An 18,090-nucleotide genomic window follows, 5' to 3' on the forward strand; every position below is an offset into this window, starting at 1 on the left:
AGGTATTGATTCAGCCACACATCCCCTGGATACATTAGGGTCAGCCCTGTGGGGAGTCAGGCAGCTCAATGGGAGATGGAGGAGGAGGAAGAGGACCTCTGAGAAACTGCACATAACGAGCACTTTGTCTCCTACAAAGTTTTACTTGCTTGGATATGCCCAAGATACCACGGACAGTTTCACAGCCAGCACTTTTTATCATCTTCTCAAGGTTCTGACCTTCTGTTCAGGTGAACAGAGCTTTGGTGACAGGCATAGAAACAGAATGAGTCACATGACCTTCGGCGTGTTTGAAAACTGGACCTGAAGTGGAGTGCATGCTTGAAATGTGTGTGGGTTGATTAGACAATGTGTTGGCTGATTAGAGAGATTCTCCATAATCACATTCAATTTAATGTTTCTGTTTACACTCTAGCATACACTCTGTCTAATACACACACTCATATTTGATTTGTTCCAGTAAATGTCATCATTAGAGGCATCCAGTGGTTATCTCACACACAAACACACATAAACACATAGCCTTGATAAAAGTATTCTGGCTACCTTTAATGCTGCATTTACATTCATTCAATTTACATTGTTATCACTGTTTACTGTTATTTAATATCATATAATAATTTCATCTTTTAAGCATGTAAAGAGGACTCTGCTTGCTCAACATTTCATCTCTTTCTCACTCTCACTTGTACATTTATTTCTAAATCTTTTTGCAAGCTTTCTCTTATTAAATTTAAAGGCTAACTCTGAATACTTTCAAGTATTTGAGATTCATTTTGAAGGTGGTCTGGCTGTATATGAAACAGCTGTTTGTGTCCTGATCCCCAGTGAGGGACAGCCTGCTTTTAGTCATTTCTTTTGCATAACGTTTCTGGTTAATTTTATAATAAAAAAATATTGCAGGTTGTATAACTTACTGTATGCTGTTTGTTAGTGGACTTTGAAATAATTGCCAGGTCAGCGTGGGTAGTCTTCTCAGATATATAGGCTCAGATGGGGCTTTGCTAAACTAGAGCCATGGAGGGCTCTGGAATCCAGTGTTTTATCATTGCATTTAAACATCTGTAAACTCCTGCCACTTTTATGTCGAGGTGTCTGCTGATACTGAGTTGATGTGTGATGTAGTAAATGCAGAGAATAGAATTGAATTTCATAAATCTTCCAGCAGTCATTGAGACCCAATCCAGCTTTCTTGAGTCAGGATTAGATTGCATCCCTAGAAGTAGAAATTATTGACTCTTTTCTGTCCCACGTGCTCTCATGAATGTTGGTCAGCAAAACTTCCATTCTCCCTAAAGGATAGCATCAGTTTCAGACTTAAAATGCAAGAAGGAATAAGAAGGAATAGTTTTCATGTGTTATTACATTGAATGAAGAGCAGCTGAAGACTAATGTTTGTTTGTACATAATTAACAATTCTTTTCTAAATTGATATAAATAGCTGTGTAACTTTGGTCATTTTTGCACTGTTTTCATTCATTTGAGTTGGATTTCAGTTAGTTGGTGTAAACAGGTTTTATAGAACCTCTGTAATTTATGTTCACTCAGTGCTGCTCCTGTTCTTTTGGTGTGGAGGCTCTGTGATCCTCATCTCAACTAAGTCCTTTTGAAGTTGAAGCTTGTGAGCTTTGATTAGGTACAAAGAAGAGATTTTTATTAGATTCAAGTGTGTATAATGTGATCATCTGGTTAAATTTTAATGTTCTTCTTCTTTCCACACTACACGGGCATTTAAATCATTTCATGATGGAAAAAATTTCAAATTCAGCCTGTAATGAGATGCCTAACAAATGATCTGAATTTGTATCGTTCTCCATTTTTATTCTAATTGCAGAATAAATTTCGGCAAACTGTTCTTGATTAATGTCTGTTTTTGTTTTGATGCAGAAGCAGACAAGAATTTGTGCAGGAGTTTGGCTTTGATTAGCAACACAGCACTAATCACAGTCTACCTGTCAATCAATTTGCCTTGTGCATTTACTCAAAAAGGCTTTATATATAATATAGTATATCTGCAGGTAATCTAACCCTATGAGCCAAAACAGTATGTCTACTCACAGTTGAAGCAAATTAGACTGATTACCTCCTAACAATAGATCTAACAATGGAGCATATTAAGGTTTGAGATATATGTGTGGGTAAGTAAGACAGTTCTTCTGGTCAATATGTGTACTTGTGCAGACAAGGCTTATGTGGTCTAAAGCTGTTTTGGTATCATGCCAAGTACCAACAGCCTTTTAGGCGTGGGTGGTCATAATGTTTTGGAGATATTCTAAAAACTTCTGACTGACATTTTCTTTTTAATTTTGACAGGGAGATGGTGAATGCCTGGTTTGCTGAACGCATCCATTCCTTTCAGCCATCTGTGTCCAAAGAAAGTCCTTCACAGCAGCGAGCCCACCAGTCCACCACTGACCTTGGCCCTCCCTGTGCCTCCACCATCCTCCCACCTACCCTCAGCCACTTGGACAACCGCTGTCCATCCCCAGCTACAGTCTCCAGCCCGGCCCCTGGTACCCCAACTCGCAAAATCTCAGCGTCAGAGTTTGACCGCCCACTCAGACCCATTGTGGTTAAAGACTCAGAGGGCTCTCTGACATTTTTGAGTGACGCTGACCGTGAAATTGTCCCTGTCAGGGGCTTGGTGATGGGTGAGGGTGGTATTGGTGGGGGAGGTGGGAATGGAGGTGGTGGTGGTCTTGAGGGTGACCGCTGTGCCAGGCTGCTGGAGCTGGTGAAGGATGTTTCGAGTCATCTGGATGTGACAGCACTCTGCCATAAGATCTTCCTCCACATCAATGAGCTGATTGCTGCAGACCGCTACTCACTGTTTCTGGTACGTCAGGAAAGAAAGCTACAGTTGCAACTGATTTAACTGTTGCAGAGCACAAAAAGAAGATACACTTCTTTATATGCTCACTAGTACATTACAAGAAGCATATTACATTGCCACCCTCATTTTATTTAACAGTTTATGTAGAACAATGTAAATCTCCTGTCACTAAAAAGAGGTGCTCCCTAACAAAAAGTTACATGTATGTATGAATGTTATTTCATTTCATAAGTTTATCATTAGTGGTAAGCTTAACGCAGTAGTTACACATTTTAAAAATTTGAATCTGAGCAGTGTTTTTCAGAGTTGGATGGCACTTTAATACAAGTATCAGGTGCTTGTGTTGCAAGCTAGAAGTGATTACCATGCTTAGCTAAGTTAATTACCCTCTGGCTCTAGCTCTGCACGCAATTGTTGTTCTTGTCTCATCTTGGAAAGAAAGGAAGTGACTATAGCGCATGGTCATCTGGTAAAAACAAAAGCAGGCTGTGGTTTATTTCATATTTCACAATTATTGTGATGCTATCTTAACATTGTGATAAAAAAAGACAGTGTAACAATATTTCTTTGCTATAAATGCTGTGTTGTAAATGCTATGAATTCCTCTATATCATTTTTTTTATGATTTAGTCTTTTGGAATAAAAAGTTAAACTCTAAATATAAGATGCTAACAGTCACCAAAACTGGAACATGCAAAAAAAAATACATAATCATTTGTGTTTTTGTCATATGTACAGTATTGGCTTATAACTTCTATTTCAGTCATTAGTTTTATTTCAGTTGTGTTGCCACTTTTTGTTTTTGGTCTCAGGTGGGTGAGGATAGCTCAAACAGGAAGTTCTTGGTCAGCCGGCTGTTTGATGTGGCAGAAGGAACCACGCTGGAAGAATCTTCCAGTAACTCTATCCGACTGGAGTGGAACAAAGGGATTGTGGGACACGTAGCTTCTACGGGACAACCACTTAATATCAAGAATGCTTATGAGGTGAGCACTTTTAAGTCTTCTTTAAAAAACAGAGCTCTTCCGCAGCATCAGTGGCATTAAAGTATCTTACGTGAGCTGATTTGCCGTGTGTATGTGGGTGTTCAAAACCAGACTTGTGTATGCTTTAGTTTAGTTTGATCATTCTTGCTGATAGAGCTCAGACTTTAGTGGATATGAGAGGAACCAAAGAAGGGTGAGTAGCTCCCTACACAGAAAATCTGTGTAGGGAGCTGAAGGTTCAAGCTATGGGATTATGGTCTGGAGACTGACTAGGCCACTCCAAGACCTTAATATGCTTCTTCTTGAGCCAATCCTTTGTTTCTTTGGCCGTTTGTTTTGGATCATTGTCATGCTGGAATACCCACCCAGACCTATTTTCGATGCCCTGGTCGAAGGAAGGATGTTCTCACCCAAGATTTGACGATACATGGCCCCATTCATCCTCTCTGTGATGTGGTGCCGTTGTCCTGTCCCGTTGGCAGAAAAACACCCCCAAAGCATAATGTTTCCACCTCCATGTTTGACGGTGGGGACAGTGTTCTTGGAATCATAGGCAGTAGTCCTTCTTCTCCTCCAAACACGAGTTGAGTTGATGCCAAATAGCTTGATTGTGGTCTCATCTGACCACAACACTTTCACGCAGTCCTCTTCTGAATCATTGAGATGTTCAGTGGGAAATCTCAAACCGGCCTGTACATGGGCTTTCTTGAGCAGGGGGACCTTGCGGGCGCTGCAGGATTTCAGTCCTTCACAGTATAGTGTGTTACCAACTGTTTTCTTGGTGACTAGCGCCTTGGTCCCGCCTGCTTTGAGATCATCGACAAGTTCTGGGCTGGTTCCACACTGTTCTCATTGTCATTGAAACTCCATGGGTTGAGATCTTGCGTGGAGCTCCGGCTTGAGGGAGTTATTTTATGGTTCTTCAATTTGCAAATAATCGCACCAGCTGATGTCACCTTCTCACCCAGCTGCTTGGCAATGGTCTTGTAGCTCATTGCAGCCTTATGTAGGTCCACAATCTTGTCCCTGACATCCTTAGAAAGCTCTTTGGTCTTGGGCATGGTGAACAGCGGTCTTTTATACAGGTAACTAGTTGAGAAGGCTCCCAGTGTCAGCTTGTTACCTGTATAAAATACACCTAGGATCCAGAAATCTTGCTGACTAATAGGAAATCAAATACTTATTTCATTCATCAAAATGCAAATTAATTTATAACCTAATTTATCACTGTTCAAATAAACCTACCATTGAAATTATAGACTGATCATTTCTTTGTTAGTGGGCAAACTTACAAAATCAGCTGGCAGTTCAAATATTTTTTTCCCTTACTGTATAATTAGTCTTCTTCTTTTTTGCAAGCTTTATGTAAAGCTTTATGCAATGTAACACAAAGCAATCAGTGACAGTTACTAATAGCGTCAGTGTTTAATGAGCATTTATTTACAGATATGACAGCACATTCATTTCTGCACAGTGACCCCAAACTGCCACTGCAATAAAAATTGTTTTGCAAAATATATTTACAAACAGAAATTAGGCACCATGTTGTTAAAATATAACAACATTATATAGAGCATATTTATAAAAATATAAATAACATTTCTTTTAAATAAAAGCTAATTTTGTGTAGATGCTGTGTAAACCAGAAAACATGAATGCCATGTGGAGGTGCTGGATTGTTGAATTCTTGCCAATAGAACCTTAATGTGTTTTGCCACATAAATAATTAGATGCCTGTTTCTACTGTCATGCATAAGCTGCTCTTCTTTTTTGCACCTGTGCATAGATAAAAGGCAAATTAGAGGCCTGATTACAGCTATATAGGACACAAACATTCATGTTCTACAGGACAAATCCTGAGTACAGGGGAAGCGAGTACCTGACTGTTAGCATGCTGCTGTTATGCTTGTACTGCATTGGCAGCATGTTTGGTATCGTTGTCATACTGAAAAATGAGCATGTTGCTAATCACATACTTTCCAGATTGCATTCATAATTTGATCAATTTTGACAAGATGCCCAACACCACTCGCTGAAATTTAGCTATGAGTAGATGCATCTGAAGGGCCAAATGCATCTCCCTGTTTTTGTTTCTCTGTACTTTTCGAGTCTGTCAATCTGCTGTAAATACTATACGGCGCACACCATGATAAGATATGCCAAGTTTTCAGCTAATAGTTCTTTGATAATAATGTTGTTGGGGTAAAAATGCAGTTTCATGCCTGTCAAACTGTTTTATCTTTGTAATTTTTCAAAGATTCAGCTAAAGAAATTGGAATAACTGTGTTATGTGTTTCTGTGACAGGCTTAATTAATAGTCTCTGTTAAGTGTCTCAATAAATATAGAAACATTCCTCTGAAAATAGTCCAGTACAAGGACTAGAGTAAAAAAAAACCCACCAATGCCCGAATAAAACCTTTGAAAGCCCTTCCAAAAGCCTGGAATACTACTGCCCAAGACCACTTAAAAAATTACAAAATGGTCTGGTAGCCTTGAAGCAAAATAAAGAAATGAAGGGAAGCTCAAGACTTTTTGCATGACACTGTAAATCAAAACATGCACAGCAGCAAATAAGATGGACTGGTGTGGTGTGATTCTGTGCGAGCAAAAAAGATTTCCTGCTGGGTACCATCCTCCTTTGATAACACTGTCATCTGGTTGCCTGCCAACCGCAAGATGATGATTATGGAGCTGGAAGAGAAAGAGAGAGAGAGGAACAGATCAAGAATGACTTATGGGATGTGTGTGTGTGTGTGTGTGTGTGTGTGTGTGTGTGTGTACCTGCTAAGTGTGCACTTGGGGGTTCAAATGTTTTTGAGTGTGTATGTGTGTGAATCAGAATCAGAGTTCTTTATTAATCCTAGAAGAAATTATAATTGTGTATAATTAATGCCTGCATGGATTTGTGTCATGAAATTTAAAAAAATAAGTGCACATATGAGATTTTTTTTTTTTTGCTTCCAGGTCAGATTTAATTTGTGCTTCTATGGCTGACCTTATTTGCTTTATAGTTCCTCTTATTTGTGTCCAAATTTAATAATGGGCACGTGTTTGTGTATGCATCGCCTCCCTGCCACAACTGCAGCTGTGTTGGTGAATGCAGTGTGTTAGTCTGATTATCTCAGTGTTATCTCAGTGTAGATGTGGCAAGCTGTGTGTGTGTGTGTGTGTGAACACACATGCCTGTGTGCTGCTGCAGAACCTCGTACTGCTTCCAGGAAGTCTATCGACATCATCTGAGGGACTCCCCAAACCTCTGATTGGATCTTTATCTTCCCATTAGTCTGCACAGGATTACATTGATTTCAGCAGCACAGGCCAAAACAGCTCCACCTCTGTCTGTTTATATTAATACAGCTCTCTGTGGACTGGACTAAATAATGTGTTTTCGAAATAGCCTGGACCAAACCAATTTACAAAGGAGCTTGTGTGTGTGTGTGTGTGTGGACGTTGATCCGCTTATTAGTGCTGCGTGCTGGATTGCTGAATTAAACTGGGAGCACCTTTTCAGGAATGGAACCAAATGTTTGACAAAGTGCTGTGTCTCACTGAATGGCCTTTCACTGTGTAGAAAATGAGTCATATAATTTATACTGAAATAAAGGACTTCTGAGAAAATTAAAGCAACAGATTGAGTTTTGAGGTGATTATTCTTTCAAAAAAAACTACTGAACAGCTCGAACACATGCTGACAAAAAGCAATACAGCCTGTAATACTATTTAATTCAATTTTTTTTAACTTTTATTTATTGTTTTATTTATGTCGCACTAATTCACAACAGTCACCTCTAGGTGCTTTATATTGTAACGTAAAGCCTACAATGTTATAGAGAAAGCAGCAACAATTTAACAAATTCTTCCTTATTAGTATCCCCCTTTTAACACGAAGAGATCCCTGATAAAATCAGTCGAAGGGAGGAGCAGCCATCTGCCTCAACTGGCTGAGTGGTGAAGGAAGAGAGATGAGAAAAAAGGAGTGTATATAGAGATAAGGACTAAACACAAAATATGGGAGAGAAAAGGCAAAAGTTGAGGGCAAGCAGTAGTTGTATATAAAACACATGGGTAGTAAAAAGAGGCGAGGGTAGAAGAAGGGTAAAAGACATCCTAAAAATAGAGAAGGTGTTTGTCTCCAGAACCCAAACTGGGAGGGTCCTGATATCTGACAGCTCTGCCTCCCTTTCTACCTTTAGAGAATACAGTCTGAGACCAAAGTGCTCTGGCGCTCGCTGTTATACTTTGTATTGAAGCACTGGACATGAAGCTACTACAGATTGTACATTGTTTGCATGATGCACTGCGTGCCTGTGTTGTTTTCATAGTATTTACACACGACGGTGTGTACACCACTGAGGGCTGAGCCAGTCATATAATCCATTACTTGCTGTGTTAAGAGTGTAACTGTGAAATCAGTGTAGGACTCCTCTTGTATGCATGTTTTTGTCAACACACAAACACACAAATCTCTTGGGTCTAGAGAATCATAGAAATGGACAGAGAAGCCGAGTGTTTAAAGGTCAGCTGGTGGGTGGCAGAGCTGCAAACAGGAGAATAGTTCTCAAAACAAAACATGTCTCCATCCGCCGGTCCTAGTATGCTCTTGTTAGCCTCTTTGTCACTGATCCCAAACAATAAGAGTACTAATGCACGTGAGGTCTTTGTTTTGGAGAAAAGCGAGGCATTTGTTTGCATAATGATTGTAGCTGCAGGTGTTCAGCTACTACAGAGTATCTGCTTCTTTATGCAAATTGGACACCCAGTTGTGGTGAATACAGGTCACTGAACTGGTTGTTCAACAGATGGGAGTGCCTCACGCCTGTTTGTTGTACAGCTTGTACTTTGATACACTACAAAAACACAGAAAGCTGAGCATTCAGAGATGTTTGAAGCATAAAGCTTTTGGCTCACAGGGTTAGGCTCACAATATTGCTTTTGCATTTTCATTCAAAAGCTACAGCACAAAAACTACAACAGTGTCTATTGAAAGCTAATATAAGTATCAAAATGTTTGATAGCAGCTCTTTGAAAAGGGTTATATGCATGTTCTTGTTCCCCCAGGACCCCAGGTTTAACGCTGAGGTCGACCATATCACAGGTTACAAAACCCAAAGTATCCTTTGTCTGCCTATCAAGAACCACAGAGACGAGGTGAGATGCCCATGACCAATATGATTTGTTATGGTTTGTTTTAAACCTTACTTTACCTTTACATAGATAAGATGTTTAAATTCTAGTGGAGCTTCTTGTCCAGTATGTGCTAGCTATTACAGCAATCAAATCTGAGATCTCGAATTATCTACTTGAGAAAGCGTTTCTTTTTTGACAACCTTTTCTCTTTTTTTCTCCAGGGTACTAGCAATAAGACTTTCCACACACAGCTTAGCAGTTTGGCAGTTTACTGTACTTATTCTTTTTAAAGGCACATTCTTTTATTCTTTTGAATTCTTTAAATTCTTTTAGAGAAGCCCTTTACTGAGCATGCATTTGGACGATGATTGAGCATGCATCAAGAGATCTTTTAGAGAAGCTAAAGATAATTCATGCATTATAACATGACACGTGATTTGCACTTGTGAGCCTCCGGCGGTTAGCTGCGGCCATTAAAACATTACATAGATTTGTGCCCCCATTCTCCATTTAAAAAGAACCTTGATATGTCTTATCCAAACCAAGCTTTCAGTTTTCCTATTAGTATAACATTTAATAACATTAATTAGCAGATTATTTAAATGAAGAATGAAGTATGCTCACATGGTTTTCACTTAACATTTTAATTTAATTTATCGCAGGTAGTTGGAGTGGCTCAGGCTATAAACAAGAAATGCGGGGACGGTGGAGCCTTTACTGAGCAGGATGAAAAGGTTACATCATAAAATAACACTTTTTTCAATTTAAAAACCTTTGAATTTTCAGCAAGACATCATCAAAGTGTGTTACTTTGTACTTGTGTTGGATAATATGACTTATATCTGTTAAAATATAGCTGGTGATCAGATTTTAAGAAACCATCTTTTAATAAAATCCTTCTTTCTCCATATTTCCCTACTCATATCATCCTCTCTTTGCTCTTTTTGTGTACATTTTTCCCTTTATTTTTCCTCTCTTTCTGGTACTCAGATGTTGCTCTGTTTCTCTCCAACAGGACTTCTCAGCTTATTTGGCGTTTTCAGGCATCGTACTACACAACGCACAGCTGTACGAGACGTCACAGCTGGAAAACAGACGCAATCAGGTGGGTGCGAATGTGTTTTTCTGAAGGTTAGCGTGAACATACAGTCATGCTCAGATCCATAAATGATGTTTATGTGTGTGTGTCTGTGTGTGTGTTTGTAGGTGTTGCTGGACCTGGCCAGTCTGATCTTTGAGGAGCAGCAGTGCCTGGAGGTTTTACTGAGAAAGATTGCAGGAACCATCCTGTCCTTCATGCAGGCCCAGGCTTGTACCGTCTTCATCGCTGACGAAGACTCAATGGTCAGCACACACACACTAACACACATGCTCGCAACATGCTAATGGTTCTGTACTTGCTGTGCAAAATCTATTTTCAAAGAATGCAAACTGAGGTGATATGATTGACTAGCTAAATGGATGTTTGATTTGTACGATAATGGTTTTGAAGATTTTGATTTGATGTCATTTAAAGTGAGTTTACAACAAAGCAGCACCTCAATGAGTTCATGTGTTTCATTACAAGACATGATTGATATCTTGTAGACAGGTCATATATAATATGTGTAAATTATTTTAGTTGGTTACATTTTTTTATTATAACTGGACATTTTGTGTGTGATAGATTCTGGCAAATATATTGGTCGTGTGTGTCTGACAAAGAAGAAATATCAGATGATATATTGGATTTTTTAATCGGTTTTAAAAATCCGACTGTAGTTAGACTTTAGAACTTGAGCTAATGGTTTGAATGATTTGAATCTTTCTAGTGTCAGTTACTAGATCACAGAGATTTCAAAAAAGAAGAGATAGTAAAAAGCCAAAAAGCCGTCAACTCCCACATAAAGTGGCATAGTGTCTAGATTTATCAACATGTAAAACGTGCTGCTTTCTGACTTTTTTTTTGCTCTTGCCTTCTGGTTTTATGTGTAGTTAAAATAGACATACATTGAACTGATGCTGCATTATTGTCATCCTAGAGTCAAATACTAACATTTGCATGTTGATGTACTGCAGAATGCCTTCTTATGATATAAACTTAGTGCAATAAAAAGTGTGTTTCATGGTAATTAGAAAACAATTTAGTACATGTCCTATATTTACTGACAGAGAGAAATACAATCTGATAAGGCAGGAAAAATTTCATGAATAATTCAGTGGCACAAAGAAAGACAGAGTGTCACTAAAAAATATGACACTCTGTGTCACATTTTTTAGTGACACTCTGTGCAAACATAAAACTACAGTACACAGCCTCCAAAAAAATGACAAATGCACCAAACAGGAAAGTGAAGTGAAGTGATTTGGAGGAACAATACACTTACAATATAGTGAGATATTAAATAAATAATAAGCTTTACTATCAAGTACAAACACATTGTAAACTTACCTTGTTGTTTGCTATATTCCTTAAAATAATGGGACATTTTTAGTTCTGCTTTGTCTCTAACTGTAGATGACAAAACAAGTTAAGGTTATAAAACAAGGATTTACAACAGCACAGTGTGATTCTATTTAGAGCAGCGATATGACCAAAAATATTTATCACGATATACATTTGAAAATTTGCAATAACGATATAACTGACGATATAATTGACACTAGACAAAATACTTTACAACTCCACAACTTTATTAGTGCAAAAAAAAAAACTTAAACAAGCAGCTGTTTTTTTTGTATAATATCCACAAAACTTAAAAAGAGGTTATACACACAATACGGTAATATTATGTTGAAGCACAGTACGTATCACTCCGCGACGCTCCTGACTACGATAGCCGTAGTGCTCCGACAATCCATCAAGCGGTGCGGCTTCGTACCTTAGCAAAGTTGTACTGAAACATTTGACAAATTTTCGAGCGCCGAGTACCACATAAAATCGTTCGAGGTCAGTAAACACAACCAGAATTCATACATAAGGCACACGGGATTATAAGGGGCACTGTCGATTTTCAGAAAAATCAAAGGATTGATTTTAAGTGTGTTGTATTTTCCAAAAAACACGGTAATAACGACGGCCCGCTAGCATGTGCTACCAAAAATAGTGCTTTGTTTTGTATCTGACGGATGAAAGCTAAACCAGTTCCACACCACTGAAGTTGCAGCATTTTTGCAAACCAATTCTGGTTCATCCGTTTCATTCAGCGATCCGCTTTCGCCCATCTCATTCTCCGTCGTTGCCCAACATTATACTGTGAACGGTATGATATGGCCCAGCCCTAATTCTATTTTAATTGTTAATTCCAGCAAGCAGTATGTCAGATTAGATTTTAAGAAGGAGAAATATATATATTGTATCTTTTTAAAGATATAGCTGTTTCAAAATAGTTAGATTTCAAAATTGGCTATTTTGGCTTCCTTGTTTTAAAGACTCACAGTGTCAAGCTTTCAAATGGAAATCTGTTGCATTGCATTCTCCATTGTCTTTTTTTTTGGCTCCTTGTGATCATTCTGGTGTTAGAAATATTTCTTATTACCTTCCATGACCTGGGATTATTAGTTACTTTACTTTTTTTTTTTTATCTTCAGACAGATTGGTGCCTTTCTTCAGGATTTTGTCTGTGCACTACTTTGTAGTGTGGTGATTGTTTTATTTTTTCACCTAATTCCCTTATCTTTTCTTCAACAAACGATATCCACCTGGTGTCACAAATGCCTGATTACCTGAAGTGTTGCTAAGTCAAGCTTTGAGACTATTTCTAAGGGGATTATTGGCACACCTTTAGGGGCACCATGCATATTTACTTTTTGGATATTTACTTGGCTGGTTAAGGGTTAAAGTTAGCAACCTTAACATATTGTGTCTATGTCCATGTCACAAATTATCACTGTCAACCTCAAAGAAAATGCTAATTCTAATAAATATGCTAATAAATATTAAAGGTGCTAATCAAACCTTTAATATTTATTTTATATGTGGTTTTAGGCTCTAGTCATCATCTTTGTGGCCATCTTTGTGGTTATTTTGTTGTTACCTCCACCAACATGTTTTTAGTAATGCGTGCATGCAAATCATCGTTCTGTCTGTAAACAGAATTGCTCTAAAAGTTTTGGATGAGTTCGGGTAAAACTTTGTATGGTTCTACAGTGTGTTCATTATAGCAATTCATTAAAACTGGCCTTGCATCAACCAAGGTCTTTAAGGTCAACTAAATCTTTTATTGGTCAAAATTAACAAAGAGCCCTGTAACTTACAAATTATGATTCTTACAACTGTGGTGTGTATTGTCAACATATCATACCATAAAGATATAAATAAATAATTAAATATTTCAAATATCGTGTCACATTTGGCCTCTGACCCCTCCTTCAAGGTCAAATAAGTTAAAACTTTCATAAAATATATTATATTTAGAACTATGCTTAAAATGCCTTTGTTTGTATTGGCAACATTTAGGAAATGATACAGATATATGGGGACTTTAAATATCACATTATAAGTGTCAACTTTGACCAAATATCTGACATCTGCTTTTCTTTGAAGTTGACCACAAAATGTGCTATTTTACTGCACTACAAACTTTTAAAGATACATATTAAAAAATAAAACAAAATCATTATATACAGAATACAATACTATTTAGTTAAAAGTAAAAGCTGCTGTGAGCAGCCTTGGTAGAGGTTTGCACTCACTGGGTGCTTCTTGTTTATTTTTCTTGTTTGTGTATGTTTTCAGGCAAGCTGTCCTCAAGAAGTGCAATGGATACTCTCTTTTCATATTGTGTGTATTTGAACAGGCCCTCTGTCCTTTTGCTTGACCTATCCAAGAGCAGTAATTCATTGAGAAGATTAGAGGTGTGGTATTGCTTCCAAAACACCATGTTACACCCTACATGCTATTTTTATCACCTTTTTTAAACTATCATGGAGCTCCTTGTATGGTCAGAAAATTTCAAAGCTAACACTACTGACAGACACTTCAGGTAGCTTATATGGGCCTTATGTAAGGTGCTTTATGTTAACATTAGTACAGTGGGGAATGTGGTAGATCAACCTTTGAACAAGAGATATTTTGGGAGATGGAAGAAACTTTTACAAACCAGGTGCTCCAGGGTAAGATTCCACTGCTGAATGAAACACTGCATTAAACAGTGGTTTGTTAGTTTTCCCATTCCTCTGTCTTGAACTAGACCATTCAGTTTTTAGTAAGGCAAAACATGTAAAATATTCTTAAGCAAGAAAAAATAGGCAGTGGAATAATTTTTTTAAATCAATTTTTTAATCATAGTGGTGCAAACATTGGAGAAGGTAAGAAGTTTTGATAGTTTTTTTTTTTGTTAGTTTGTTTCCTTTTTCAACTTTTATTTCTGTCAAGCAGTCAAGTGGTAATTTGTTTTTCTGAGCAATGACACCTATTGTTAGAAAGTGAGGAGCAAGCTGAATGCACCTCAAGTGCAACTCTATACAGGTGCATTGATGTCACAGTACATATGCAAGCAGTGACCTATACTGTAATATCAAAAATTACTACATCAGTGTAACTTGTTAATTTGTAGTTATGCTTTTATGAGTAATAGTTATTTAAAAAAATTGAGTTAATATTACATGACTATGCTACTTAACTAAGATGGCACAGGGTTCTGATGAGTAGAAAATGGCCTTTAGTGCATGACATTCATCTTTATGTCTGTATTTTTAATGTAGAATTAAAGGTTTTAATAGATATATCAGTAGATATCAGTCGAATATATGTGGTAATCACATTGCCACCATCGTCCCTGCCAATACGCAGCACAGAATGAGACCCTAGGGCTGTAAGATAATCCAAAGATAACACAAGAAAACTTGGAGCAATGAGCATGAGGAAGCAGGCAGGCTGGCAGCTGAGCAAAACACACAGTATTAAACTACAGGGGTTTCAGTGACTGGGCAGGCACAGTGAGATTGTCTATACAAGAAGTCACAGAAGCTTTAGTCACAGGAATATTCACGAAGGATGAATGGTGACCTGTCAATGCTTTACCGGTGTTTGAAAAGAAAGCACGGAGGGCTGGACCAGACTGCCTTTAGCTAAGACACATGGAAAAAGTTGTGGATCTTTATGTGTCTAGGAAGTTTTAAATGGACAGTCACAGGATTCATCGATGAATTAACTTCAAAAGGGCCTACAAAACTCTGAGATTGTTTTCTGGACTAAGCACATAATTGATTGTGTTTGGTGGGTGGTTACCCACCAAACACCTTCTGACCAGGACGGTAGACATGAGCAGCAAGCCGGTGCTAATCGTCCAGGCACTTGTTTTGTTGTACTTACAGAGGAGAGCCGCTCGTGTGATTCTGCATAGATGACGGCAGCGACAGAGGTGGTGTTCTCCTTCTTGGAGGCAGAATAGGGTGGCCAGGTGGTCCATTTCCAGAATATGGTTTGGAGAGCTAATCACTTCTTATTTGGCACTCAATTTCCTAAGTAAGAGTTCCCACCACAGACGTTGGTGGAAGGATAGTTTCTGACTTGGAAGAGGCATCCTTGGGGGAATATTGAGCATCTGGCTTTACATTTTGTGAACATTGGCGGTAAGTTATTTTGAAATTTAAATGGGTAAAGAGCAATGCCCACCTGGCCTAACAAGAATTGAGACGCTTGACTGCTTGGATGTATGCTAGGTTCTTGTGATTGGTCCAGACATTGAATAGTTGTTCTGTACCCTCCAGCCTATGCCTTGACTCCTCTAATACCAACTTACTACAGTCAACAGCTCACAATCACCCACACTGTAATTTTTGCTCCTTGGAAGTCAAACAAAAGGAAAAGCAGGCCTAGGGATGCATTTTTGTTATGATGATGTTAAGAAGGAAAAGGATCAGAATCAGGTGTAGGACCTGATTTTGGGGATCCCCTGCCACGATGAACTTGTCCTGGATGTTGGGCTCTATGAGGACCAGGGCGAAGGAGAACTTTTCCTTCGGGAAGTTAAACGTACGTAGGGCCGTCAGCTCCCACTGAAACAGGGCCTTGGTAGATGTTAAACAGGTAAATCATGATGGTCAAATGGTGGCCTGTCAATACATTACAGGTGATAACACGACAAAATGGCATCAACTGGAGAATTTCCACAGCCTTAAGAATGCTGGGAGAAAGGTGAGTGACCTGAGACCAGAAGCCTGCTGCCAGGTGTGTCCAATAAAGGTGGACACAGGGCACAGCAAGGCTGAACCTCCGGAGACGATTAAACAGAGAACCAAAGAGAGAGTGGTGGAGTGCGAGACAGAGAGAGAGCAAGGGCAAGCAAAAACCACCACACACACCAAAACTCAGAGCCCAACAGGGCTGCCCAGGAGCACAGAAGAACTTCAATACTGTGGATTTAGTTAGAGTTGGAATAGCTGTCTGTTGTTCTGGATTAGATTAGATTATTTTGGCTTAATTCAAAAAAGGTTGATTAGATGTATTTTACCAAGTTTTGAATTGTTTCTTAGCTTTTCTATATCTTGCAGTAGGTCGCTTGACTAGCCCGGGAACAATCATACTACTGAGTATTTAATAAACAGCTAAACTTAAAAGCAGTCTGTACTGTGTACAGATTGTGTACACACTATGCTGTCACCTTACACTGACATCATAGTGTGAGAGTCCTCATTGGGCAATAAGATTTGTTTTGGCTTGTCCACCTTTGAGGCATTTAGTGCTCAAAAAACACTGACACTAATGTTGACTTTATACTCACAGACATGGAAAGCAAGCACAGAGAGAAATCACTGCAAGTTAACTGCGACAAACAGAGTGATACACATGGTTCCAGAATTTCTGCATCTCAAAAGGTACAAGGACCTCAAATCAGAATGTGTGGGTGCACACAAACTCTGAAATTTTTGTTTTACTATCAGCAGATTCACACAAAGGTCCAAAGATTAGGGGCTGGCGGCCAGTGACCTCCACTGGTCCTGGTTAATCATACAGGTTTTCAGTGCTTTGTTTTTCCATGACTGGAAGTCATGGAAGTTACAAGAGCAACATTAAAAGCAGTCACACTGACCAAGAGAACTGTTCTGATTGAAAATTTCAGATCCTTCTGTTTATTATTCCAGGAAAAAGAGGTAGCACATTTAAAACAGTTTTTTCCTAATTCAGTTCTGTATTGTGAGAGTGTAGGTAGTACTGTTTTCGGTTTTGTACACATATAAACACACAGATAAGAATGACCATTCCCAAAAAGAGATGTATTTACAAAAACAATTAATAGGCAAGTCTGGAAACAGAGATGGCAGCTTAGCAGCAGCATAACAATGATGTACATGATTTTGACAGTCAGTAATAAAACATAAAGCACAAGTATAGTTCTTATTAATCTCTGGCTCTCTTCCACAGCATGTCTTTTATTCCGTCTTCCTTCTCTCATTCCAACCAGCAGATGGCCCCGCCCCTCCCTTAGCCTGGTTCTGCTGGAGGGTTCTTCCTGTTAAAAGGGAGTTTTTCCTTCCCACTGTCGCCAAAGTGCTTGCTCAATAGGGGGCCATATGACTGTTGGGTATTTCTCTGTATGCATTATTGTTGGGTCTTTAACTTACAATATAAAGCGCCTTGAGGCGACTGTTGTTGTGATTTGACACTGTGTAAATAAAAGTGAATTGAATAGAATTGAATAGACATTATCCAGCTTCTTTATGTACTGGCCAGGTGCATTCATAAAGAGCAGATCTAATATCACCTTACTCTAGTAAATTTAAAAACAATTGCAGAAAAGAAGTGCTTTTAACCTGAGGCAAGAAAGGGAGTTTTAACTAAGGATGGAAAAAAAGCCAACAGCACAAAGCAAAAATAAAAAACAGCACAAAGAGACTTTAAAGTGATCACCACAATGATTCTATGTTACAAACAAAAACAGGTAGAAACAGAGGCTCCAGCCTGACTGGTAATGACTATTTTTTGTTACCTGTTGAAACTCCAGGTCTGGCTGCTGGGCTGTGGTTGGCATTCACTCAGCTTTATCACTCTGGGTTCTTGGCTAGCTTAGCGCTAGCATGAGGTGTGTGCAGGTGTTTGCAAAGAGCCGAGGTTGTGTTATCAGCATAATGCAGATGTTTCCACCTGGATACAGTTTTCAACTTTATCATTGCACTCTTATCTTTGAGTGCAATAAAATATAAATAAAATGTCCATTTCG

General features: G+C 38.6%; 1 protein-coding gene across 5 annotated transcripts in view; it reads left to right on the forward strand.

The window, feature by feature from the left end:
* pde5ab (phosphodiesterase 5A, cGMP-specific, b) overlaps positions 1-18,090 on the forward strand; it is a 110,126-nt gene that overhangs the window by 35,426 nt on the left and 56,610 nt on the right. For all 5 annotated transcript variants that reach the window (XM_063470286.1, XM_063470289.1, XM_063470287.1 and 2 more), the window contains 6 exons: positions 2,314-2,836; positions 3,646-3,819; positions 8,879-8,968; positions 9,610-9,681; positions 9,963-10,052; positions 10,154-10,291. In XM_063470286.1, coding sequence (XP_063326356.1) covers positions 2,314-2,836; positions 3,646-3,819; positions 8,879-8,968; positions 9,610-9,681; positions 9,963-10,052; positions 10,154-10,291 — 1,087 coding nt within the window. The remainder of the gene's footprint in view (positions 1-2,313; positions 2,837-3,645; positions 3,820-8,878; positions 8,969-9,609; positions 9,682-9,962; positions 10,053-10,153; positions 10,292-18,090) is intronic.

Source organism: Pelmatolapia mariae, linkage group LG3_W (assembly GCF_036321145.2).
Source record: "Pelmatolapia mariae isolate MD_Pm_ZW linkage group LG3_W, Pm_UMD_F_2, whole genome shotgun sequence".
In the NCBI taxonomy this organism is placed as follows: Eukaryota; Metazoa; Chordata; class Actinopteri; order Cichliformes; family Cichlidae; genus Pelmatolapia; species Pelmatolapia mariae.